Genomic DNA, 27731 nt, shown 5'->3' with positions numbered 1-27731 from the left:
ACACCATGAGAGTTCAAGTTCAGATTCAGCAATAAATAGTGGTTAAGGTACACTTTGTGGAGGAGAGGCAGTTTGTGGAGTTCTGTATGATGGGGACTGAGTGGGGTTTGGAGATTGGAACTGTCCCAGAGTGAGACAATTGTCATAGGGCAGTGGTTTTCAACCTGTGGTCGGACTACGTCTAAAGGGTCTGTGAAAGGTTGTTGTTACCATAGAACAGTGTTTTTAATCTATGGTCCATGGACCCCTGGGGGTCCGCAGGCTATGTCTAAGGTTTCCAATGGGGTCTGCACCTCCATTTGAAATTTTGTAGCAGTCTGCAAATGAAAAAAGGGTGAAAACCACTGTCATAGGGTATAGAAGTAGAGGATTAGAGTAATGGAAAGTTCTTTCCAAATGCCAGCCTTCAATAAATCAGTTATAAATGCTAGAAAGCCACACACGTGAATTAACATTAGAGACTGGATATGTATCATTTAAGTGATATTTAGGAAACTCTGCTGCTCTGTGTAATGATGGGTGAGGCTCCGATTATGTGCAAGTCCGTATGTATCTCACCGCCTGTGAGCAGACACTTTTCACGGAGCAATCACTGCATATCTGACCAATCAGTCCTCATCCTCAATGGAAACCTGCACAACACTTTCAAAAGATGAGCCTCAGAGCATAAATCCATAGGTTTGCTAGACACTAAAAATCATGGTCTTAATAAAGACATTAGATTTACAGCTTATCACAACAACCTGTAACCCTCTAACCTGTATTTTTTGTCCTTTGACTGCAGAGGTGTTAATTAGCCACTTTACCTTGAATTGTTTCTTAAATTATGTGTTAACTACTTATGCTAAACCATCTATTCCACCTTGTATTTGGTGTGACGTTCCCAGTACCTTTCCTAGACCTGAAGAAGAGCTCTGTGTAGCTCGAAAGCGTGTCTCTTTCACCAACAAAAGTTGGTCCAATAAAAAATATTACCTCACCCACCTTGTCTCTCTGAATTGAAGCTGAGTAAATTGTACTTTCTGGGGATTTCATAAAAAAAAAAAAAATTAAGGTCATGGTCCAAATTCTGTCCTCAGTTTTTCTGGATTTTCAGTGATATGACTCCAGTGATGCGAGTGGAGTTAGTTTTACAGTTAGGCTAGGTTGCCTGATGTCCAGTTTTTGACCAGAAAGTCTGGTCAAAGGTGGTCTGTAGGGTGTCCAGTCAGTACTTCTGACTGAAAAAACAAGGAGTCCTTGTGGCACCTTAGAGACTAACAGATTTATTTGGGCATAAGCTTTCGTGGGCTAGAACCCACTTCATCAGATGCATGGAGTGGAAAATACAGTAGCAGGTATCTATATACATAGCTTATGCCCAAGCTATGTTAGTCTCTAAGGTGCCACAAGGACTCCTCGTTGTTTTTGCTGATTCAGAATAACACGGCTACCACTCTGAAACCTTACTTCTGACTGGACACCAAAAGTCCGGCTACCGCTTGTAAATGCCGGCAGCAGCCTATCACCCACACCATGCCAGCCTGGCCCAGGGCATGGGGACCAGGAGGGGCCTGGGCAGGTGGCAGAGCAGCACAGGGGTGGAGGAAAGGTGCCAGGTCATCAACCCGTGCCAGCCCCTTCTCAGTTGGGGCTGCCTCGTACCTGTATCTCGTGGGCAGGCAGGCAGGCTCTGCGTCAGCTCCCAGCCCGGCTCTGCAGGAGCAGGTGAGTCCCTGGGGAAGTGGAGGCGGAGTGAGCGAGTGATGGGAGGGGGAGTGAGTGACTGGGGCAGGGGCCTGTAGTGTCCAGTTTTAAGAAATTTGGCAACCCTAAGTTAGGCCCAAATTCTGCTCACAGTTATCTTTCCATGTAATAGCCATTTAAAGCATTTCAGAGGGAAATAGAATGCAGCTGGCTTTATTCTTAAAGTTCTGTAATTTAATGAAGAGGTGATCCACGTGTGTGTGTGTGTGTACACACACACATATATATATAGATATATAGATGCATATATATGTGTGTGTGTGTGTTTACACACGCGCGTTGCTGGCTTGCATGTGTATTTATGGGCATGGAGGATTATTGATTATGTCATAAAGGCTAAAATAATTACTGTAGATGGAGTAAAAATACCTGTATCTTTATAACTTCACCAAAGCACAAATGAATGAATATGTTTTCAAAAAATTGTGGGTGAATGCATTCCTAATTAGTCTGCATTATTGCCGTGATTTCGCATGTACATTGGATGTGTGTGTGCAAATGGTCGTGTATGCAAGGAGTCAGAAATTGCACAGCTCATATTGTTGCTTGCAAAACTGCATGCACAAACTGGGCACACAGTTGTTGGTGCATTTTTGAAAATGAAGACTTAAGCTTGTCTTAGGCAAAGAATGCTCTTTTTTTTAATTTCTATTAAGACATATTTATTTCTATTATTATTTCTCTATTGTGCTGTTCATAAAAGCAATACAGTGTTCTTCAAGTGCTGGTCTCCATATGGATTCCTTTGTGGGTATGCATGCGCTTCATGCTCCTGTGACCGAAGAATTTGTGCAGGCAACATCCATTGGTCCATGACTGCACCCCTGCGATTTTCGTGTGCTACACTGATAGTATAAGGGGCAGATTGGACCGACTGCCTCTTCAGTTCCTTCTTACCATCACATGGCCTGAGTCGGAACCTCCAGTGTCAGGCCCTGGCTGGGGGTACCCTTCTGTACATTGGTCAGAGACATCAAGGAGTGCACCTCCTAGCAGGAGGCCTGATGCAGGCGTGCGGGAGAATACACCTATGGACCCACTGTCAGGGTTTCCTCAGGAGAGCAGGGAATGCTGTCATAAGCACAAGAGCAGCCCTCCCCCCCTCTAAGTCCACTCCAAAGAGGATGGATCCCTCCCTGACCCTGTCCAAGTCAGGCAAGTCTTTGTGCCTAGCTCCCAAAGACCTAAGCTCCAGGGCCATGATAAATAAGCACAGTGCAGCAAGTCACTGCCACTACCAGACTCCACACCAGCAACGCCACTGTCAGGGCAGTGAACTGCCAGTATCGATGAAGAGCACCCATAGGGAATCTCAGCCACCGCGGGTACCACCACAACCCCGTCTGGATCTGCCAACACAGAATCTTCCTACATCAGCTCAGTCTGTAAAGCCTGACCGAACCCTGTGCACCCCAGGGGAGAACAGAAAGATACATCATTCCGGGGGACATCTTTGCTCTCTTGGATCCACAGTCTCCCCTTTTGTTGGGACTGACCCTCATCAGGGAGATTTTGACCCCACCAGGAGATAAATGCTATGAGAGAAGTCTGTCTCCCATCCTGTTACTAGCCATGGCTTCTCTTCAACGGAACTGACAACACTGCTGATCAAGCCAGATCCAAATCCAACAAGAAGGTTGGATATACTGGAGGAACTGTCATTGCCTCCACGAGGAAGATCAGTCCAGACAGGAGAACCAGCGCTACCTGGAACCAGCCTCCCCTACCCAAGCAAAACGCCTCCCTCAGGATCGGTGGTACCCCAGGCGTTGGGGACCTCCACAACATACCTTCAACCCTTCCTACTGCCCCTATTACCGGGATCTGTATGTAGTAGAGAGTCATATTGCCCCTCTCTCTTCTGTACGGTCAGGAGGAAGTTTTGGTTGCTCTCTTTGAAGGAAGACTATGAGCCGAATCTACCGGTTCTGCCAGTACTGACAAGAGTATCTTCCTCATCTCCTGATGAGGTGGTCTCCCCAGCTTTGCTGTCCCCTCAAGATGAGCACAAGCAACTCCAGGAGCTGCTACCAAGGGTGGCATAAGAATTCCATATCTCCTTAGAGGAAGTCCAGGACACACAACATAAATTCCTAGACATCCTGCAACCGCTGGGATCCAGCTAGTTAGGACTGTATGGCATGCACTGGCAACATGTACCCCTACCTCCAAGAGGGCAGAGAAAGATTACTTTGTCCCAGAAAACAGAGCAGAGTTTCTCTTTACCCACCCGGTCCCGAGCTCTGTAGTTGTTCAGGTTGCCACAGAGAGATTCAGGCAGCAACACCCAGGAGCCACCTCCACCAATAAGGAGGCCAACTATGTGGACCAGCTGGAGAGGACGGTGTTTACATCTACTAGCCTCCAGTTTAGTGTATTGAATTGTCAATTGCTGTTGGCGAAGTATGATTTTCTGAATTATTAAACTTTTCTAGATTTCAGGGACAAATTGCCCCAGAGGGAGAGGGTTCACTTGCAGGCTCTCATTGATGATGACGAACTGGTGGCAATAGCTTCATTACAATCTGAGGTTGATGCAGCCTGCACCGTGTCAAGATCAGTGGCTATTGCCATTGCCTGGGAATCATGGCTACACTCTAGGGTTTCTCAGGGAGGTCCAGAACACCATAGAAGATTTGTCCTTCTATAAGACCAATCTTCTTCATGAAAAGACAGATGAAACTTGCACTTGCTAAAGGACTCCATGGCAACCCTCTGCTCTCTGTGTATATATCCATCAGAGAAAATACAATAAGCAATTACCATCAGCACTCTTATGAACCTCTTCGTAAAAGGCAGAGGCTGCAATGGCCAGGACACCCTGCACCTTCCACTTCAGTCACATTAACTCAACCTCCCGTGCCAGCCAAAAGCTACTTTTAACGAGATACTCAGAAGTTGTGAACCACTGTTGGTGCCATCTCCACCCAATCCCCGGGTCTCCTTTGGTGGCTGCCTAGCACTCTTTCCCCACAGTTGAAGGTCAATAACAATGGACAAATGGTTGCTGGATATCATCCATTGAGCTATTCCAAAGAGTTTCCCTATCCCCCCCCAAAACCTCCTTCCCTGTCCCTTTCCAGGGACCATTCTCACCAGGAGATCCTCCTCCCAGGGGATAGAATGTCCCCTTCAGCAGGGAGCAATAGAGCAGGTATCTCTTCAGCATCAGGGAAAAGGGTTCTATTCAAAATATATCCTAGTTCCCAAAAAGACCCATTCTCAGCTTGCAACACTGTGACATTTTTATTCACAAACTAAAATTCTTTGTGTGGTTACAGTGGCATCAATGACACCATCTCTGGAAAAGAACCTGTGGTTCACAGCTCTCAATGTGAAAGATGCATGCTTTCACATGGACATTCGCCCTTCCCACAGAAAATTCCTCAGGTTTATAGTGGGTCCCGACAACTGTCAAGACAGGGCATTTCCATTTGTTCTAGTAGCTGCTCGCAGGGTCTTCCCTCGACATGTGATGAGCACCAACATTTGCATTTTACCTGCTGGGAACGAAACCGATTAGAAAGTCACCTAAATTTTTCGTTGCCATAGCAGAACGGGTTTGAGGTCAAGCTGTATACTCTCAGAGGATCTCTAAGTAGCTCTCCAGGTGTATCCTTAACTCTGTTACCGGATGGCACAGCTTCCTCCCCCACATGGAGTAAGGGCTCACTCTGCAAGATACAAGCGGCCTCAGTAGCATCACTTCAAAAGGTCCCCTGCTTGACATTTTCAAGGCAGCTAAGTGGAGCTCCTTCCACACATTCATGAGGCATTATGCCTTGGTTCAAGAGTCCTCCACTGATGCATCCTTTGGGAAGAAGTTCTACATGCAGCTATACCACCTGCATCCTCGCACCCTCCTTCTCTCTAAGGACGGCTTGTCAGTCACCCACTGTGGAATACACATAAGGACCAGCACTCAAAGAAGAAAGGAACGTTAAAGTTACTTACCGTGTTGTAACTGGAGTTCTTCAAGATGCATGGTCCCTTTCTGTATTTCACTACCTGCCCTGCTTCCCCTCTGCTTTGAATCGTGGCATGATTTGTGGTGGAGAAGGAACTGAGGAAGCGGTCAGTCCGCCTCATCCCTTATGCCCTCCGTGCAGAGCGCAAGGAGAGTAGGGACACAGGACCAACGGGCACTGCTTGCAAAAATTCTCCAGTCTTAGGCACATGAAGCACATGTGTACCCACAAGGGAATATAGAAAGGGACCATACATCTCGAAGAACTCCAGTTACAACAAAGTAAGTAACTTACCTCTTGAGGTCATGTTACTGTGAAATATCTTTGCACTGAAACTGAATTCTGGAATAAACTGCATCTGGTGTTTCAAAGTGACCGCAAATAGATTTAGAAATCTTGGGTTAAATAATCTGCTGATGCAAACTGGCACAGCTCCGCTAAGGCTGTGGAGTGGTGCCAATGTACATGAGCAGAGAATTTGGCCCCTTTTAAAAATGAACTCTTTTCTGGTATTTTCCATTCCCCATCTCCTGAGGAATGAAGGAGACGAGGAATGGAAAAGGCCCTTGCTCTCTATCTTGATTTATCATGTAATGTACTAGAAAATGTAAAAATATTTGTCATATGACAGTGATATATGATAAATCGTAGGTGGTTAAGTTATAAACTGGAGGTGGTGTAGCTGTTGATTGTCTGTGACCTATGATGTAGGTAGTACCTTTCTGCAAACGTTTTCATTTGTCCATCGCATGGATAATTCCCAGAATAGGATTATATTGGGCGTAGTTGTGATGTACAGGCTGTCTCGATACTCCCTTGGTTTCCTGGCTGAATTGACCACGTTTTTATCCTGCCTTGCCCAGCAGCTTTGCCATTATCTGCTTTGTGAGATAGTGGGTCTGTGTGGAAAATCCAGGCTGCTATCGGATTGAAACAGAGACGTGGGTAATTCTCTCTGAGAACAATCTGCAGATAAGATTGTTCAAATTTGGAGGGGGATGAATGCTTCCATGGGGGCTGATCTATGTCTGGAGGAGAGAAATGTCCCAGCTTCTCAAGTTGACTTTTTGGACAGTTTTTCTTGTTGAGAGCTAGAATTTTTGAGAGCACTCCATCCTACTGCTTGCCAGTCAGACACATTCTTTCTTGTATTTAACTGGGAAGGAGGACTTATTATTGTTAAGGGTAAGCAGGTTGCTGCTTCGTTGAAAATTGTTGGACCAGCTACTCAGGAAAGCACTTCTTGATGCTAATCTTCAGCTATCACCCTGTCTGTAACATGTCCTTTGTGGACAAGGTGATTGAGAATAAAACAGCAAGACACCACCTGTGACTCCTGAACTTCCTTGGTCCTCTTCAGTAAGATCTGAGGTCTGCGTGTTGTATATAGGAGGCTGTTTGGGCTCTGTGGTTAATGATGCTCACATTAACTCTTGTGCACTATCTAATCTATCTAGCACACCTATATGGCCCCATTACTGTACTATCAGAGTGGCTTAAAGTCCTTCGTATACTTATCCCCATATACCATTGTGAAGTAAGGAAGTATTATTATCCCCATTCCATAGATGGGAAACTAATGCTGCACAGGAATGATGAAGTCAGAGTTTGAGTGGTGAATAAGCAACGACAGGCTCCAATTCAGCACAAGTCGGTGCCATTTTAAGGCGCTCCTATGAAGTGATTGGCCCTTGTGTGGCATTTCTTCCTGAGCCAAAGACTAGATAGGAGCAATTCATCTTGGCAAAAACCCCACAACGAAGGAGACTCATTGCCATGTCAGTAGACTATAGTCTGCAAGGGGCACCTTCCAAACACTTTGCATGGTAATGAGTTGAACTGAGGAGGAAGGAAGTTCAGTGGTTAAGGTGCTATCCTGGAACTGACTCAGGGTCAATTCCCTGCTCTGCCACAGACTTCCTGTGCAACCTTGGGCAAGTCATTTGACCACTTAGTTTCCCATCTGTGAAATGGGGATAATAATACTTCCTTACTTCACAATGGTGTATGGAGATAAGTACACTAATTGTACACTGAAGAATTGTGTTCTACTAATAGCGTACTACTAATAGTGTACTACTAATTGGACTAACTGTCCAAATTCTCATCATGTTTTTAAAGTAACATGGCTACTTTTCTCTTTACCAGTATCTGAATACTTCTAGGAAGTGTGAAAAAGCTATTTTGACCAGGAAGGATAGTATTGTGCTTATGGCACTGAACTGAGACTCAGGCACTGTGGGCCAGTCACTTAATCCCTTTGTGCCTCTGTTTGCCAAGCTGCAAACTGGGGGATAATTCTCCTTTTCTTCTATCCTTTTGTCTGTCGTGTCTATTTAGATTGTAAACTTTGTGGGGTAGAGTCTGTCCGGTACTACGTATTTCTATGTGTCTATTGCCTCGGAATCCCAGCTGGGGCCTCTAGGAACTACTAGAGGGGGGAAGGATAGCTCAGTGGTTTGAACATTGGCCTGCTAAACCCAGGGTTGTGAGTTCAATACTTGAGGGGGCCACTTAGGGATCTGGGGCAAAAATCAGTATTTGGTCCTGCTAGTGAAGGCAGGGGGCTGGACTCAATGACCTTTCAGGGTCCCTTCCAGTTCTATGAGATAGGTATATCTCCATATATTATATTATTACTGGCATATAAATAATAACAACAGTTTAGTTAGATTGTCCTCAGTTCTACCATGTGCTTTCTGTGTGACTTTGGGCTTAACACTTAACCTCTCAGAGCTTCAGTTTCCCTATCTGCAAGCTAGAGATAATACCTATCTCACCAGGGTGTCGTGAGCTTTAACTGACATCTGCAAAGCAGATTCTTGGATGGGAGATGCCATGTGCCTGCAGAGTATTATTATTCTCTATCTGTTAAATGTGCGTGGGATCGTTGGTAGACACAGACAGTACAAGCCATTTTATAATAAAGATTGTCTCTCCTGGATGTAAGAACCCATCATCTATTTGGGTCTAACTGCATGTGTCAGAGTTGGGTAATACGGCCTGTTGAATGGACACCGGGATGAATGGCAGCACTTTTCTATTGACAATTGAACAACGCTGTTTTCCATGATGTTTGTATTAAGATAAGACGTTTTTGTTTAAATTCATGCTTTTTTCTCATGTCATTGTCCAGTCTGCACAAAGGGTCCTTTGTGGGCATGTTTTTGGTAGCTTGTTACCATTGGATACAGGATTGAATGGTTACTTACTTACAAAGCTACGGCTATGGGGCAGATAGTGTTTTCAACAGTGACGTGACAAAGTATAGCTACAGTTCTGACATGATCAATAAATGATCTAATTCCAAATTATGTTTATCTTTGTCTGCAACATGCAGGTGTGATGGCTGGGTTTAATATGAGTGGAGATCTCCAGAAGCCTGCGGCCAGCATCCCACTCGGGTCTCTGGCAGCTATCGGCATTTCGTAAGTCGCTTGAAAGAGAGCGAGAAGAATTTACTTTCTGTTTAGAGTGTGCCCTGGATGTGACCAATCTATTTCATATTCCAGTCAACCTTTTATTACTCACCCATCTGGAAAATTAAAGTCTGGCTCTTGTTCAAATGATCATCTATTACCCCCTCCTACTCTGGATGCTTTTAGTGAAGAGATTCATTAATGCGGATATAATCAATTCTTCTCCGCCCCTCAGGCTCACTTCCTGATACAGAATATGTATTAACTCTAGAATTGTCAGATTGGACTACTCTGGAGTAGATTTCAAAGTTGTTGGATTTGGGTTTTTTTAAGAAAATAAAAATTACAAGCCTTCTAAAGAAACAGGCAGAGTCATTTTCTTATATTAGCTGACATGTTGCAGCTAAATTTCTCAAGTACTTTTTTATGAAGAATGACTTAGGGTTTATCCTCACATGGCGGGATGGGAGGTGGATCGGGCTAGCATACCTAGGAGATCAGGTGGGCTGGTCTAACTGTGTCCACACTGAAATATTTAGTGCGCTAGTTCGAGCCGAGCTAGCGCCTCTGTGTACCCGAGTTGGAAAGCACACTCCCAGTGCTGTGTAGACATACCAGCAGATAAAAGGAGCCCTTCTGGTGGCAAACCCATAGTGAATGTGACACTGTGTCCTTTGTATGTCGTTTCTCATCCTGATCAGTTTTTGCATGGTGATGTGAGAGGGTTTGTTTTTTTTTAATGCAGTGTGTGTGATGGTAATATTTCCTCTCACTGCCATAAAGGGTACCGTTTTATCGGAGGGATGTTTAGAACATTTTGAAGGCTTGTAATTGCCTGTTACATGGTGTTGGGGATTAACCTTGCATGAAGTGCGGAAGGTCATTCCTGAAGCTTAAAAGAACACGAGTCATTTGGGCCCCGGGCATTTTACAAATTATTCTGGGCAGGCTAAATTGTGGCTCTGCCACATGCAAGTGGTGGTGGGTTGCTTTTTTGTCCCTTGAGGGGACAGAGAGGCAGATTGTGTCACTGAGATTTGTTACCTGGCACAGCGTATCTCCTGAGGAGAACCAGTGCTGTTATTCTGACTGGTGCATTGTGGGGGACGGAGCCTATGGTCCGTCATAGAATCATAGAATATTAGGGTTGGAAGAGACCTCAGGAGGTCATCTAGTCCAATCCCCTGCTCAAAGCAGGACCAACACCAACTAAATTATCCTAGCCAAGGCTTTGTCAAGCCAGGCCTTAAAAACCTCTAAGGATGGAGATTCCACCACCTCCCTAGGTAACCCATTCCAGTGCTTCACCACCCTCCTAGTGAAATAGTGTTTCCTAATATCCAACCTAGACCTCCCCCACTGCAACGTGAGACCGTTGCTTCTTGTTCTGTCATCTGCCACCACTGAGAAGAGCCTAGGTCCATCCTCTTTGGAACCCCCACTTCAGGTAGTTGAAGGCTGCTATCAAATCGCCCCTCACCCTTCTCTTCTGCAGACTAAACCCAAGTTCCCTCAGCCTCTCCTCATAAGTCATGTGCCCCAGCCCCCTAATCATTTTTGTTGCCCTCCGCTAGACTCTCTCCAATTTGTCCACATCCCTTCTGTAGTGGGGGGGACCAAAACTGGACGCAGTACTCCAGGTGTGGCTTCACCAGTGCCGAATAGAGGGGAATAATCACTTCCCTCGATCTGCTGGCAGTGCTCCTATTAATACAGCGCATTATGCCATTGGCCTTCTTGGCAATGAGGGCACAAAGCTGACTCATATCCAGCTTCTCATCCATGGTAATCCCCAGGTCCTTTTCTGCAGAACTGCTGCTTAGCCAGTCGGTCCCCAGCCTGCAGTGGTGCATGGGATTCTTCCTTCCTGACTTTGCACTTGTCCTTGTTGAACCTCATCAGATTTCTTTTGGCCCAATCCTCCCATCTGACCCTCAATTCCCTGCCCTGCCCTGCCCAACAACTCCCACCTGCTTGTGCATGGTGGGATGTAGTGATTTGTGGAAGGCTACACCTCTGTCTGTGCTCCTTACCCTCAGATAGAGGCAGGAAGGACAAGGTAAAAGTGAGGCAATCACGTTTAATATAATATGCAGCAGACTTGGCATACCCACTTGCAGGCATTTAGGAAGAGGTGAGTTTTAAGGAGGGACTGAAGGAAGATGTCCATTTACATTGACTCATTTCCCTATTTCAGACATTTCTCATCTAGTTGTTCTTTCTGAGGCCATTTTTTCACATACAGTAGAACCAGAGTTATGAACTGACCGATCAACCACACCCCTCATTTGGAACCAGAAGTACGCAATCAGGCAGCAGTAGAGACAAAAAAAAAAAAAAAAAAAAAAAAAAAAAGCGAATACAGTACAGTACTGTGATAAACATAAACTACTAAAAAAATAAAGGGAAAGCAGCATTTTTCTTCTGCATAGTAAAATTTCAAAGCTGTATTGAGTCACTGTTCAGTTATAAACTTTTGAAAGAGCAACCATAATGTTTTGTTCAGAGTTAAGAAAATTTCAGAGCTATGAACAACCTCCATTCCCGAGGGGTTAGTAACTCTCAGGTTCTACTGTATTTCCCCAAAACATAATGGCAATTTTTATATATTTAACTCACAATAATAATAATTAATCAATAATTAATACAGTACCTAGCTCTGATGGAGTGCTTTCCATCAGTAGATCTCCAAGTGCTTTCTTTACAAACGAGGTAGATTTAATTATCCCCATTTTCCAGATGGAGGAACTGCGACAGAGAGATTAAATGATTTGCCCAAGGGTACATGTCGAGCCAGTGGCAGAGCCCAGCTCCCCTGAGTCTCAGTCTAGTGTGCAATCCACTAGGTCACACTGCTCCCAGTAATGGAATAATGGGAGTCAGGCACCTCGGCACTTTTGAAAATGCCACTAGGTGCCCATCTGCACATTTCGGTGCCTAAATAATTTTTAAAAATCTGGCCCTTAATCACGTGCTTAACATGGAGCATGCACATGGTCCCCTTTGACTCCATTGGGATTATTTGTATGCTTAAAGTTACATATGAGCTTACCTGCTTTGCTTTAAGCAAAGGGATTCCAGTTGGTATTAAAAAATAACAAAGCAATACAGTGGTTGCTGCTTATCTCTTTACACTTTTGCTTTTGCATTTACTATGCTAGTCCCTAAATTTAGAACAGGGAATACCACAAGTATTGCAGTAATGTCAATTATTTGTGAAGCTTTTAAATGGTGATCACTGTAAGTAGCTGAATTTCTTCAGGCCTTAACAATAGTGAAAATGCCCAATGATCTCATTGCTTTGGGAACAAACGGTGTCTCTCTCTGTTATTTTCAGGTGGTTTCTATATATAGTCTTTGTTTTCTTGCTGGGAGCCATTTGTACCCGGGAGTCGCTCCGCTATGACTTTATGATAGCAGAAAAGGTAATTTGTTAAATTTAAAATAACTCAATCCATTGTAGAAAACGGTGCTTTCCAGTCTACAGGGGCATTATTTAAAGTTGGGGTTTTCCAGAGCCTAAGGGAAAAGCAGTGGTATTTGGGTGCCTTAGACTCCTTTGAAAATCCCATCCCAAAATTGATTTGAATAGCTTGCATTCTCCAACATGCCCCATAATGCTGAATCTTGTAATTCCACAGCAATAACTTTAATAGCTAAACTATGCTAATGTTGCCTAATGATAAACGCTGTACATTATTCAGTATAGCCCAATTTATCAGTGGAAGCTTAGGTCTAATTGAAATCTCCAAAGAATCACACTGCTTATCTTTACTAAGTCAAGCAAGGCTTACATTTTCATATCCACTCTAGTGTAATTGCAATGTAAGTAATGGGATTATTAAATCCTAGACATTCCACATTGGCATATACCTACGAAGCCGGTTTGTAGTGTCATAGTCAGTGAACCTTATCACTGAGGCCCTCTGAAAAGAGAGGAAAAGATTTCAGTGTATTTCATTGCTCACTTACATTAAGTGGAAGTAAAATGTTTATGGCTAATTTTCAATTATCCCCCATTATCCAAAATTATATGCTCACTGCAATTTGACAGAATTTCTTTGATTAAATTAGTTTGGCATGCTTTACTTTTATTTAATTCTTAATTCTTCTAACAGAGTTTAAACTATAATTTCTATTTGAAATGCATGCTTTCATTTTCCCTCTGAATGCAGCCCTAGATTTTGTCCTGTTCCCAAGATAAGAAAAAATAGTTTAGATTTACACTGAAATATGATCGTATGTGGGGTGTCACGGACTCCCAGGTTGTGCCCACTCTTGGCCCCGTATGGTCCCTGGGGGGAACCCCCTTTAGTGTGACAGCCCTTCTTGGGGGTCCACTCTCTCTCTGGGGTTAAGCCCCTCGGCCTCCTGGAACCGCACCTCCCTGAGCCTCAGCACGCCTTTCTCTCGCCATGGGCCCCCTCACGGAGTCCACTCACTCTGGACCCCCGGGGCCTCCACTCCCAGAGGGAATAATGCAACCCTGTTCTCCAGACCGCAGCAACTCTGAGCCAGCGTAAAACAGGAGGGTTTACTGAGCGTCTGAACACAGCATAGGAAACTCTCAGGGCCCTCAGGCCTGGCCTCTCTCAGCACAGTACATCTAGGTCTCTCCTGCATCCAGGTGGGCTCTGCCTGCCCTCTCCCCCCAGTCCTGAGACCCCGTGCTTCCCAGCTGGGCATCCGATATCACCTGCCCCCAAGCCCCACCTCTGTCCATTGTCTTCTATCCAAGTAACAGGGTCGCCTGGGTCTCCTCTCCTCTCAGCCATTTGTTCCCCACTGGCTAGAACCGGCTGGTCAGGTCACTGGGGTCCTCTCTCCACAGCTCATTGTCCTCCCACTGGCCAGAACCGGCTGTGACTCCTGAGCTGGGCCTCCCAGTCCCCAGGTCACCAGTCGCTGGGGTATCCATTCTCCAGGCCATTGGCTGGGGTTCCAAGTTCCGTCGCTGGTCCTCTGTAACAACAAACTCCCTCTCCCATCACCTCATTAAACCAGTAACATCCAGGGAAACTGAGGGCATGGCTACACTCGAAACTCCAAAGCGCTGTCGCGGGAGCGCTCCCGCAGCAGCGCTTTGAAGTGCGAGTGTGGTCGCGGCGCTCTCCCAGCGCTGCAGGTACTCCACTTCCCCGAGGGGATTAGTTTACAGCACTGGGAGCATGGCTCCCCGGAGCATGGCTCCCTGTGCTGGGACACTGTTTACACTGGCGCTTTACAGCGCTGTAACTTGCTGCGCTCAGGGGGGTGTTTTTTCACACCCCTGAGCGAGAAAGTTGCAGCGCTGTAAAGCGCCAGTGTAGCCATAGCCTGAGTCCACCCGCTCTGCATGCAAACCATTGAAAAAAACAACAAAATCACCCACTTCGTCACATGGGGCTTATATCACTTATAGGTAAGACAGAAATCATCACTGTTTCTGGGAGAAAAGTGGAACGATTCTACGCTAGTCATTTTAATTCAGTCTTTGTTATATAAATATTGATAGTCCTTTATTAGGTTAGCTTCAGTACCCCATAAGAAACAAGCAGAACAGTTTGATTTCCTTCTTTGACAGGGTAACTCGTTTGGTGGATAGAGGGAATGTGATATACCTGGACTTTAGTAAGGCTTCTGACACAGTCCCACATGACATTCTGATAAGTAAGCTGGACAAATGCAGGCTCGGTGGAACCATAGATGCCAACTCTGTGGGTGCTCCAGGGCTGGAGCACCCACAGGGAAAAATTGGTGGGTGAGGAGCACCCACTGGCAGCTCCCTGACCCGCCCCAGCTCACCTCTGCCTCTGCTCCGCCTCTGCCTCCTCCCCGGAGCGGCCACCGCGTCCTGCTTCTCCCCCCTCCCTCCCAGCACTTGTGCCACGAAACAGCTGTTTCGCGCAGCAAGGCAGGGAGGGAGGGGGGAGGAGGAGGAACGCAGCGCGCTTGTGGAAGAGGCGGGGCTGGGATGGGGATTTGGGGAGGGGTCCAATAGGGGCAGGGAGGGGGCGGAGTTGGGGTGGGGCCAGGGGCAGGGAGGGTGCAAGCTCCCACTGGCGCCAACAGAAGTTGGCGCCTGTGGGTGGAACTATCATTAAGTGGATACATAATTGGTTAAACCACCACAAACAAAGAGTAACTATTAATGGAATGATATTGGATTGGAAGGAGGTCTCAAGTGGGGTTCCACAGGGCTTCTTTCTGGGTCCGGTGTTATTTAACATCTTTATTAACGGCCTGGATGTAGTAATAGAGAGCATACTGATCAAATTTGCAGATAACACAAAGCTGGGAGGGGTGTTGCAAACACTTGGGAGGGCGGAGGTAAAATTCAAAGGGATTTTGATGAATTGGTGAACTGGGCTATAGATGACAAAATGAAATTCAACAAAGACAAATGTCAGGTGCTACACTTGGAGAAGTAAAACCAAATATACAAAGGGTATGTCTACACTACAGGATTAATCCGAATTTATATAATTCGAATTTAGGAAACCGATTTTATAAATTCGAATGTATTCGGCCACACTAGGCACCATTAATTCGGTGGTGTGCGTCCAGCTACCGTAGTAGCATCGATTTCCAGAGCGTTGCATTGTGGGTAGCCAATAACATTGAATTGCCAATAACTTCGAATTGCGGCCACACTAACCTTAATTCGGATTAACAATAACGATTTTGACGCTACTCCTCTCGTCGAGGAGGAGTACAGAAATCGAATTAAAGGGCTCTTTAATTCGAATTAAATGGCTTCGTTGTGTGGACGGGTCAAGCGTTAATTCGAATTAAAGCAGCTAAATCCGAATTAAAGTCGTAGTGTAGACCAGGCCAAACACAGAATGGGGGAAAACTGGCACGGCAGCAGCACAGCTGGGAAGGATCTGGGAGTTGTGGTGGATCACAACCTCAACATGAGTCAGCAATGTGATGCTGTTGCAAACAAAACAAATGCAATTTCAGGTTGCATTAACAGAGGCATAGCATGCAAGTCACTGGAGGTGATAGTACTGCTCTACTCGGGGCTGGTTAGGCCTCAGCTGGCGTACTGTGTCTAGTTTTATTCACCAATGTACAAAAAGGATGTAGAGAAACTGGAAAGAATCCAGAGGCGAACAACAAAGATGATCAAAGGGCTGGAATGCAGCCATATGAGCAAAGGCTAAAGGAACTGGGTATGTTTAGTTTGGAAAAGAGGAGATTAAGGGGGGGATAGGATAATGGTCTTCAGATACTTGAAAGTCTGCCATAAAAAAGATGGAGAAAAGTTGTTCTTTTTTGCCACAAAGGGGAAGACAAGAGGCAGTGGGTTCAAACTACAGCACAGCAGATCTAGATTAAATCTCAAGAAAAACTTCCTTACTGTAAGAACAGTAGGACAATGGAACAGATGCCTAGGGAGGTCATGGAAGCTCCTTCACTGGAGGACTGGAGGTTTTCCAAAGGAGGTTGGATAGCCATCTGTCTTGGATGGTTTAGACACAACAAATCCTGCATCCTGGCAGGGAGTTAGATTAGATCAGCAGTTCTCAACATTTTTCTTTCTGAGTCCCCCCCCCCCCCCCCAACATGCTATACAAATTCCACGTCCCACCTGTGCCACAACACCTGTTTTTCTGCATATCCAGTTGATTAAAAGCTAATATCGGCATTAGGGGGTGGCAGGCAGGCAGGGCAACTGCTCGGGGCCCCAGGCCATAGGGAGTCGGGGCTCGGGCTTTGGCTTTCTGCCGTGGTCCCCAGTGAGGCTAACACTGGCTGTGCTCTCTGGATTATAGTGGCAGACCCCCTGAAATCTGCTCCCGGCTCTGTAGGGTGCCCCAGATCACCGGTTGAGAACCACAGGACTAGATGACCCTTGTGGTCCCTTCTAACCCTATGGGTCTATGATTCTATGAAATCTTCTGGAAAGAGAGTCTTATGCCATTGTTGCATATCATAAAGACACAAGAAAAAACAAATACAGTTTTCTTTTCCCCTTGTACAATATGAAGTGGTGATGCAATACATGTAGAAAATATGGCTTATTATCAGAATTATTATAAGCACATTTATATTTTATTGGCCTTGTTTGAGAGAAGAAATCATTACAAATCAAAAACTGTGCAAACTTTCCATTTCTGTCAGTCGTGGTTAAAGAAGCATTTGGCTGTTTGTCTTCCTTAGAATGTATTTTTCTGAACATACAAAATAGGGACACGAAGTAATTTCACTTCAAAGGAGATCTAATAGGCTAGGACTGCCAATTTCTTGTGAAGTATTTGTACTCTCTAAACTTTTTAAAAGTTAATTAATTTATTTATTTTACTTTTGACAATCTCAATGAAAAGACATTTTCCCCCTAAGCCCTGAGTGGAATGTCAAGTAGCACATTTAAATGCAAGCATTTTTTGGTGACTAAAATGATAGGCAAAGCCTGAAACTATCAAGTGTTTCTTTCAAGTATTTTTTTTTAAATGGGACCAATAGTATTGTGGTTTTGTATTGATAGCATTCTGAAATCAAAAGTGGCTGTTCTGTTCTCTAATGTAAATGTCTGTTCATTGATTTGTTTCTCATATTTTTCATCCATCCATTCATAACACACTTTGTTTTCCTGGAGCCAAATTAGTTCGTTGGGGGGGTGTTTGGAGGGGGGGGGGAGGTAGCCTGGAGGGGGAAGATGGGTTGGTTTGAGGGTTTTCAAAACACAGCATGAATTTTAGATGCTGTCTCCAAGCAGAATGAATTTTATATCTTTTCATCCAACCTCCTTTACAATGCAGGCTGCTTTCATAAATAAGAAAAAAGGTCAATGTATCTTGAGCTTTCTTAGAAAATGTAAATGTATTACCCACTACGAGTCAAGCACACCCCAGCTGACATGTACAACCTCAGGGACACAAAGAAGCAGGGAATAACCTCTTAAGTGAACAGGATGAGGTGTGTGTTTGTTTTTACCTGTGACAGGACGGATGATCCAGTGGTTATGGTGCTGCTCAGAGGACCTGGGTTCAGTTCTCTGCTCGGCCACACACTTCCTGTGTGACTTTGGGCAAGTTGTTTGGGCCCAGGTTTCTAGATATATTTAGGCATTGCCACCCTCTTCATTGCAATGCCTAACTGATGCAGGAGCCTACATTTCATTTTCAAAAGTGATTTAGGAGACTAAATCGCATCCACTGACAAGAGGATTTTGGCTCCTAAGTACTTAAATCTCTTTTGAAAATGGTATGTAGGGTCCTAAATTAGTTAGGCACTGCAGTGCCGAGCGCAGCAATGTCAAAATACCTTTAGAAATCTGGGCCTTAGAGTCTTTGTTCCCCAGTTCCCCATATGCAAAATGAGAGATAATAGCGCTTCCCTTCCTCACAGGATAAATACATTACAGGTTGTGAGGTGCTATGGGAATGGGGGCCATATTAATACCTTAGATAGACAGAGAGACTCTAGGTTCACAACTTCGGAGACAAATATTATGGGGAAATGGACTGGAATGCCTGTTACCTGCTGGTACATCCCAAGCTACATAGGTAGACTCAGATATGGCCTGCTGTTCTGTGCCACCATTTTGGAAGTAACCACTCAGCTCAACTAACTCTGTGCCAGTGGCTTTCAACCTTTTACTTCCGGAAACCTCAAAAAAAAAAAAATCCCTGGTTCCTTACTGCCACCCACCCAGTCCTGCAAAGTATGGTGGGATTGGGCTCTTGTCAAAAAAAGATGGCTGCTTTTAGGTCTCGGTAGGGGCTCACCAGATTGTTGCTGAAGCCTGGATGGGGAAGCCATTGCTGGGTGTGGAGCTTCTCACTTCCCCAGTCCTCATGTTGTTCGGCTCTGCGGGCAGCACCAGTTGAAAAGGCTGTGGAACTGGCTGTGCTGCCTCTTGAAGTGCTGTTTCCCTATGGCTAGGGCCCTACCAATTTCATGGCCGTGAAAAACGCATCACGGACCATGAAATATGGTTCCCCCCCCCCCCCCCGAAATCTGTTTTTGTGTGTGTGTGCTTTTACCCTGTACTATACAGATTTCACGGGGGAGACCAGCGTTTCTCAAATAGGGTATCCTGACTCAAAGGGAGTTGCAGGGGGTTGCAAGGTTATTTTAGGGGGGGTTGCGGTATTGCCAACCTTACTTCTGTGCTGCCTTCAGAGCTGGGCGGCTGGAGAGCAGTGGCTATTGCAGCGCCCTGCCAGCAGCAGCGCAGAAGTAAGGATGGCAATACCATATCGTGCCACCTTTATTTCTGCGCTGCTTCCTTCAGCATACTACCTATGGCTGAGTGCTGTACATATAGGAGCATGGCTGAGGAGCTGCAGCAGGATTGGGTGGGCAGCAGCAGGTGGTGGGATTGATTTGCTCCTTCACTCCCCTGCCCTAGCAGCTCCCACGTCCAAGCGTCTGGGATTTGCCAATGATTCTTTTCTCTCCCACCCAGTGGGGTGAAACCCAGCAATCGCCCCTTCATGATGCACTTCTGGGCCGTGCCCCACTGGTTGAGGATGTCCTGCTCTGCTTTATGTGAGGGCCCCAGGCCAGGATTCTTGGTGCAGTGGAGACTCCCTAGCGAATGCTATAGACCTTAGTCCTGCATGTGTCTTTCAAAACGAACTGGCTCTCCCCACTCCCCTCTTCAAAAACCAGCCTTAAGCAATTGCAAGACATGCTTCTGTTTGGGACACCATGGTAGGCCTCAGCAACCTGCAGCATGATTTCTTTCCACAGCCACCACCTCCTGGGAAATACAGGCTGCGAGCTACTTCAGCTACCATGGGGCCCTCATACAATTCAGGCCCTTTCCTTGTGTCAGTTCACAGCCCAGTATTTCTTTCCACCCTTCAGCAGCTTGGAGCTCTACAGATCATAAGGGTTACTCTGAAATGCCCCTTATTTCAGTGTGAGAAGGTGGGCTGCCTGTTTTCCACCATTTTGATTAAAGTAAGTATGTGGAAAATGGAGCATGTCGCTCCTTCAGCTGAGGGATATGAAGAGTGGAGTGGCCGGGTATTCTGAATAGGCCGGGAGAGGAAGGAGATGACATGACAGTTAATCTCTCTAGCTCGTTAAGGATCAGTAGCGATATGTTATGCAAAAGTCCATTGCACAGCAGGAAAGATGGCAGCTGCAAGGTGGGGAGGCATAGGGAGAAAATAGCCCCTATCCAAAATACTGGATGGAGGGAAAGAGACACTTAGGCCTTGTCTACACTACGAGAGTACTTCGATTTTAGTTAATTCGACTATGTGGAATCGATATTACTAAGTCGAACGTGTGTGTCCACACTAAGGACAGTAATTCGACTTTGTGAGACTTTGTGAGTCCACACTAACGGGGCAAGCGTCGACATTGGAAGTGGTGCACTGTGGGCAGCTATCCCACAGTTCCCGCAGTCCCCCCTGCCCATTGGAATTCTGGGTCGAGCCCCAAATGCCTTCTGGGTAAAAAAATGTGTCGAGGGTGCTTTTGGGCGCCTGTCGTCATCCGTCCGTCACTCAAGCCCTCCCTCCCTCCCTCCCTGAAAGCGCCGGCGGGAAATCAGTTCGCGCGCTTTTCTGATTACTGACAGCGCGGACGCCACAGCAGTGCGAGCATGGATCCCGCTGCGACCATCGCTGCAGTTGTGGCAGTTCTCAACGCCTCGCAGCTTCTCCTCCACCTGTACCAGAGGCAGCTGCAGATCAATCATGAGAGGAGGCTACGGCACTACCGTGACGGCATGAAGTCGGACACTAGCTCCGACCTCTCTGAGAACATGAGACCCAGCGCCCAGGACAACTCGCTGTCACTGGGTCTTGTTGATACTGTTGAACGGCGATTCTGGGCCCGTGAAACCAGCACGGAATGGTGGGACCGCATAGTGCTGCAGGTCTGGGATGAATCCCAGTGGCTGCGCAACTTTCGCATGCGGAAGGGGACTTTCCTCGAACTGTGTGAGTTGCTGTCCCCTTCCCTGAAGCGAAAGGACACCCGGATGCGGGCAGCCCTGACTGTCCAGAAGCGAGTGGCCATAGCCCTCTGGAAGCTCGCAACGCCAGACAGCTACCGGTCCGTCGCTAACCAGTTTGGCGTGGGCAAGTCTACCGTGGGGGTTGCTGTTATGCAAGTAGCCAGGGCAATCGTCAAGCTACTGCTATCTAAGGTAGTGACCCTGGGAAACGTGGAGCTCATCAGAGATGGCTTTGCCGAGATGGGATTCCCAAACTGCGGTGGGGCTATAGATGGGACTCACATCCCTATCCTGGCACCGGACCACCAGGCTAGCCAGTACATCAACCGGAAGGGCTACTTTTCCATGGTGCTGCAAGCACTGGTGGACCATCGGGGACGTTTTACCAATATCTACGTTGGATGGCCTGGCAAGGTTCATGACGCTAGGGTGTTCAGGAACTCTGGTCTGTGTAGACGGCTGCAGGAAGGTCTTTACTTCCCGGACCACAAAGTAACTGTTGGGGATGTGGAGATGCCTACAGTCATCCTCGGGGACCCTGCATACCCGCTAATGCCCTGGCTCATGAAGCCCTACACTGGCGCACTGGACTCAGGGAAAGAACTATTCAACTACCGACTGAGCAAGTGCAGAATGGTGGTGGAGTGTGCTTTTGGCCGTCTCAAGGGGAGATGGAGAAGCCTACTCACTCGCTGTGATCTCAGCGAGACCAATATCCCGATTGTGATAGCTGCTTGCTGTGTGCTCCACAATTTGTGTGAGAGCAAGGGGGAGACCTATATGTCGGGGTGGGAGGTTGAGGCAAATAGCCTGGCTTCTGATTACGTCCAGCCAGACAGCAGGGCGATTAGAAGATCACAGCGGGACGCGCTGTGCATCAGGGAGGCTTTGAAAGCCAGGTTCCTGACTGAACAGGGTCTCCAGTGACTTTTTACTTTCTGGACACGGATGCTGAACCTGCCCCCGTTTCTTTACCCAGTTACTGTTGACTATCCTTCCAAGTTACATACCCCCTTCCCCACCTTCCCAACAAATAAAATCTGTTCTGTTCTGTTAATGAACAAGGTTCTCTTTTTTACTGTTTTCGCGGGAATGTTTTAAACCGGGGACGCAGACTGTGGCAGGGGGCGGGCTTAGTGTTTTGATGCAAATGATGCTTCTAAAGTCCGGGAATGACAGGCTCCGCAGTGCTGGATTGGTTGTTTCAACGCAGCCTGCCAGCAGTCCTGGGCGGGACTGCATGTATGTGTCGGCCAAGTGACTTTCTGGCAGGGGGCGGAGGGTAACAGATCCCCTGCTGCGTGGCTCTGTGATCCAGGATAAGGACCGCGGCATAGGATCTCTAACTGCCCTCCCCCGACACAAAGTCACAGATCAACCCCCTCGCACCCCAGAACAAGAAAACCGCCTCCCAGACTGACCAGGGTAACTGGTGACTGTGCTGTGTATGTGTCCTGATGCTGGACCTGCCCCCGCCTCTGTAGCCTGCTACAGGTGACTGTCCTGTCCAAGTAACAAACCCCTTCCCCCCCTTCAGACAGAATCCCCTCCAAAAGACACTCTCGGAAACAGTACTTAACAGAAACAGATGTTTTATTGTGAACCGCACATGAAAAGGGGGGGGGGGAGGAAACTTGGACATGGGCTAGTGTGAGAAGGGTAGGAAAGGACTTTTCAAACTTTGGAACGAGAGCCTTCCATTGCTGCAGCAGTGTGCAGTGGCCGACTGACAGTTTTAACGGACCTTGCCGCCCCTCCTTCTTTGTACTTTTGGTGAGGGGGGTGTGGGACTTGGTGGCGGGGGAGGGCGGTTAGAGATAGACAGCAGCAGTGCTCTGTCCTCCTGCCTCCGGTCTTGCAGAACATCCACTAGGCGCCGGAGCGTCTCCGTTTGCTCCCTCATTAGTCCAAGCAGGGTTTGAGTAGCCTGCTGGTCCTCCTGGCGCCACCTCTCCTCCCGTTCCATGACTGCTCTGTGCATTTGTGACAAGTTCTCCCTCCACTGTGTCGTCTGGGCTGCCTGCTCTCGTGAGCACTCCATAAGTTCATAAAACATGTCTTCACGAGTTTTTCTCTTCCTTCTTCTAATCTGCGCTAGCCTCTGGGAGTGTGATGCCAGGCTGGGTTGGGAGACAGTCGCAGATGTGTCTGTGGGAATGGGAAAAAGGGAGTAAATTCCTCAGACAGATAAATGAAGTTGCTAACAAAGAGCATAGTCTTTCTCTGTGAACAACACCATGCACTGCACCTTTCACATGCGCACTCAGGACAAGGTCGAATTTTCGGCCCTCGCCTTATGTGTCTGGGGTCCTGCAGTTGCGATCAGAGAAGCGTTGCAGGACACCTCTACTTCTGCTGCAGGAAAACATGGTAAGCCGTAGACTTGTGGCAGCTTAAACATGTAATAGTAGCACTGGGCTCCTTTCGCACTGAATGCAAGGCCACTCTCTGCTGGCAGCAATCAGGGAAGCATGAGCTCTGCCCCTGTCCCACCACCTCGTGGCTGTCCCCGGGAAAGATCCCTGTATGCTGCCCCTCTGCCGCCTCCACAGCGTGGCTGTAAAGCAGTCCCAATACTAACATTCCCCTCCCTAATTTAAAGCAGGGCGTCATGTGTGACATAACACTCATGAGGATCTCGGAGACCGAGAGGGGAAGGATGCTGCGTGAAAGCATGCAGAGGCCTGGGCCGTATGCCGCCATGCTGCGCGCACTGATCCCCGACTACCTGATGGACTCATGGCGTGGGAACGTGTGTTACCACGGGGGACCAAACAAGATCGCCCTGCCATTGAACCTTGTGCGCATGCTGGAGCGGTACCTGCAGGAGAGCTATGCCGAGCTATCCCAGGAGGACTGTCTGTCCATTCCCGGGCACATTGACCGCCTTTTCATTTAAGTTCAGCATAACGGACTACAGAGTGGAGCGTTCTGTGGTGGACTAATCATGAATAACCGGACAGTACTTGATTTTCTATATATAGTTAGGAGTAAATAGTTCACTAAGCCAACCAAATCATGAACAACAAATTACTAATATAGTTAATATTCCTGTTATGTTATAAATAAAAGTTTCTGTGTTTAAATGAGTGACTGAAAAGCCCATTCTTAACAATATAAATATTCCACTTATGTTAAAATGAAATGTTTAGATGTTTAAAGCACTCACTGCTTGATCCTTCCCCTGATTCGGTGTCCGGGGTAAGGGCTGTGGACGGTTGGTAGGGGATCTCGGTAAGGGTGATGAAGAGCTCCTGGCTGTCGTTGAAATCAGCGGTGCAAGCGCTGTCGACTGCCTCGTCCTCCTCATCTCCTTCCTCATCTTCCCCGTCACCTAACATTTCCGAGGAGGAACCGGCCGTGGACAATATCCCATCCTCGGAGTCCACGGTCAGTGGTGGGGTAGTGGTGGCGGCCGCACCTAGGATGGAATGCAGTGCCTCGTAGAAACGTGATGTGTGGGGCTGGGATCCGGAGCGTCGGTTTGCCTCTTTGGTTTTTTGGTAGCCTTGTCTCAGCTCCTTGATTTTCACGCGGCACTGCGTTGCATCCCGGCTGTATCCTCTCTCTGCCATGGCTTTAGAGATCTTCTCGTAGATCTTTGCATTCCTTCTTTTGGAGCGCAGCTCTGAAAGCACGGACTCATCGCCCCACACAGCGATGAGATCCAAGACTTCCCGATCAGTCCATGCTGGGGCCCTCTTTCTATTAGATTGCACGGCCAACTCTGCTGGAGAGCTCTGCATCGTTGCCAGTGCTGCTGAGCTCTCCACGCTGTCCAAACAGAAAATGAGATTCAAACTGGCCAGACAGGAAAAGGAATTCAAATTTTCCCAGGGCTTTTCCTGTGTGGCTGGTCAGAGCATCCGAGCTCGAAGTGCTGTCCAGAGCGTCAACAGAGTGGTGCACTGTGGGATAGCTCCCGGAGCTATTACCGTCGATTTCCATCCACACCTAGCCTAATTCGATATTGCCATTTCGAATTTAGCGCTACTCCTCTCGTTTTCGAGGATTACAGAAGTCGAATTTAAAAGAGCTCTATTTCGAACTAAGTAGCTTCCTGGTGTGGACGGGTGCAGGGTTAATTCGATGTAACGGCGCTAAATTCGATATAAGCTCCTAGTGTAGACCAGGCCTTATTCAGCTTTTTGGAGTTCTTTGTCTTGCATGACTGGTTCTTATGCAGACACGGTCTCCTAGAATATGGCAAGAGCCCTGTTTATCAAGCTTCCATAGCTGAAGCACTGCTGATAATATCTCTTGTTCTGCCAGCAACTGTTGTGTGTTTGTTGTGGTGGATTTATTTGGGCAGAGGGCTGCATGTGAACTCGTATGTGTGTAAGGTGGATCCACATGCTAGAAATGCTGACACATTTGCCGTGGAATTTCCCCCCCCTGTTCCATGAAGTAGCAAAAGTAGAAGCCAGGACGCTGACCAGAAATGACAGCCTGTGGCAAGTCTTGTCAGACAAGTCTGGCTGCACGCGGGGGGGGGGGGGGGGGGACACACAACAACCTTCTAGACAGCTCTGCAGATTCATGTGTCAGTGCAGTGGCAGGAGTTGCTCAGTCAGTCTGGGAGGCAGGGAGTCTCATACTTAATAAGCAGCCCACATTCATTTCCATTTCTACAGAAAACTAACTGCCTTTACACTGGCCAAAACCTCTCACTGCACCAGCATTTCCCTGCATTCACCTGTGCATCCAGAAGCAAGTCCTCAACAGGGCAATCCCAGGCCTTGCATAATTGTGATAATCAGGCCTCCTGCAGATTTTAGCACTCAGAGCAGTCCACATCTCAGGATGATCCATGTGGTCAGCAAATACATTCTTTAGATTTAAAAAAAAGTTTTGCCTCTATCCTTTAACTCGTAGCAGTGACCCCCTGACCTTTCTCCATTAGCTGCAAGCTTGTCTGATCAGTTCAGTCTCTAACTCCTCCAGTTAGTACTAGTCACTTATCACAGGCCACAAACTGTTGGCTTTTCTCCATGGACCATGGGATGGCTTTGGAATTCCACAAAGGAATCTCATCAATTTCTGCCCTTGCTTCTCTTTGGAGCTCCCACCCAAAGGACATTTTACTCTTCTTTACATGATGGAATGTCTCTAGAGTTCAAATACCATAGGGATGGGTTCAGTATAAGAACTAGACATAGGCAGAGCAACATCAGCCTTTCAGCAGATCCTAAGCCTGTTCTTCAACATATAAGGAAGGGTTCTCTCTTGTCCTCACTGTTACTTTAGATGTCTACACTACGAGAGTACTTCGATTTTAGTTAATTCAACTATGTGGAATCGATATTACAAAGTCGAACGTGTGTGTCCACACTAAGGACAGTAATTCGACTTTGTGAGACTTTGTGAGTCCACACTAACGGGGCAAGCGTCGACATTGGAAGCGGTGCACTGTGGGCAGCTATCCCACAGTTCCCGCAGTCCCCGCTGCCCATTGGAATTCTGGGTCGAGCCGCCAATGCCTTCTGGGTAAAAAAATGTGTCGAGGGTGCTTTTGGGTAACTGTCATCATCCAACCGTCACTACCGCCGTCCCTCCCTGAAAGCGCCGGCGGGAAATCAGTTCGCGCACTTTTCTGATTACTGACAGCGCGGACGCCACAGCAGTGCGAGCATGGATCCCGCTGCGACCATCGCTGCAGTTGTGGCAGTTCTCAATGCCTCGCAGCTTCTCATCCACCTTTACCAGAGGCAGCTGCAGATAAATCAGGAGAGGAGGCTACGGCACCACCGTGACGGCATGAATTCGGACACTAGCTCTGACCTCTCAGAAAACATGAGACCCATTGCCCAGGACATCTCGGTGTCACTGGGTCTTGTGGATACTGTGGAACGGCGATTCTGGGCCCGTGAAACAAGCACGGACTGGTGGGACCGCATAGTGCTGCAGGTCTGGGATGAATCCCAGTGGCTGCGCAACTTTCGCATGCGGAAGGGGACTTTCCTCGAACTGTGTGAGTTGCTGTCCCCTGCCCTGAAGCGAACGGACACCCGGATGCGGGCAGCCCTGACTGTCCAGAAGCGAGTGGCCATAACCCTCTGGAAGCTTGCAACGCCAGACAGCTACCGGTCAGTCGCTAACCACTTTGGTGTGGGCAAGTCTACCGTGGGGGTTGCTGTCATGCAAGTAGCCAAGGCAATCGTCAAGCTACTGCTATCAAAGGTAGTGACCCTGGGAAACTTGGAGCTCATCATAGATGGCTTTGCCGAGATGGGATTCCCAAACTGCGGTGGGGCTATAGATGGGACTCACATCCCTATCCTGGGACCGGACCACCAGGCCAGCCAGTACATAAACAGAAAGGGATACTTTTCCATGGTGCTGCAAGCACTGGTGGACCATCGGGGACGTTTTACTAATATCAACGTTGGATGGCCTGGCAAGGTTCATGACGCTCGGGTTTTCAGGAACTCTGGTCTGTTTAGACGGCTGCAGGAAGGTCTTTACTTCCCGGACCACAAAGTAACTGTTGGGGATGTGGAGATGCCTACAGTGATCCTCGGGGACCCTACATACCCGCTCATGCCCTGGCTCATGAAGCCCTACACTGGCGCACTGGACTCAGGGAAAGAACTCTTCAACTACCGGCTCAGCAAGTGCAGAATGGTGGTGGAGTGTGCTTTTGGCCGTCTCAAGGGGAGATGGAGAAGCTTACTCACTCGCTGTGATCTC

General features: G+C 47.3%; 1 protein-coding gene across 1 annotated transcript in view; it reads left to right on the top strand.

The window, feature by feature from the left end:
* Positions 1 to 27731, top strand: part of SLC12A8 (solute carrier family 12 member 8) — a 93444-nt gene that overhangs the window by 47405 nt on the left and 18308 nt on the right. Inside the window, exons 6-7 of the mRNA XM_065413612.1 lie at positions 9055 to 9142; positions 12471 to 12558. Of these exons, the coding sequence (XP_065269684.1) occupies positions 9055 to 9142; positions 12471 to 12558 (176 nt within the window). The remainder of the gene's footprint in view (positions 1 to 9054; positions 9143 to 12470; positions 12559 to 27731) is intronic.

The sequence above is a fragment of the Emys orbicularis genome, chromosome 11 (genome assembly GCF_028017835.1).
Source record: "Emys orbicularis isolate rEmyOrb1 chromosome 11, rEmyOrb1.hap1, whole genome shotgun sequence".
Classification (NCBI taxonomy): domain Eukaryota; kingdom Metazoa; phylum Chordata; order Testudines; family Emydidae; genus Emys; species Emys orbicularis.
Note: the sequence above shows the minus strand (reverse complement) of the source record. Positions and strands in the feature narration are given on the sequence as shown.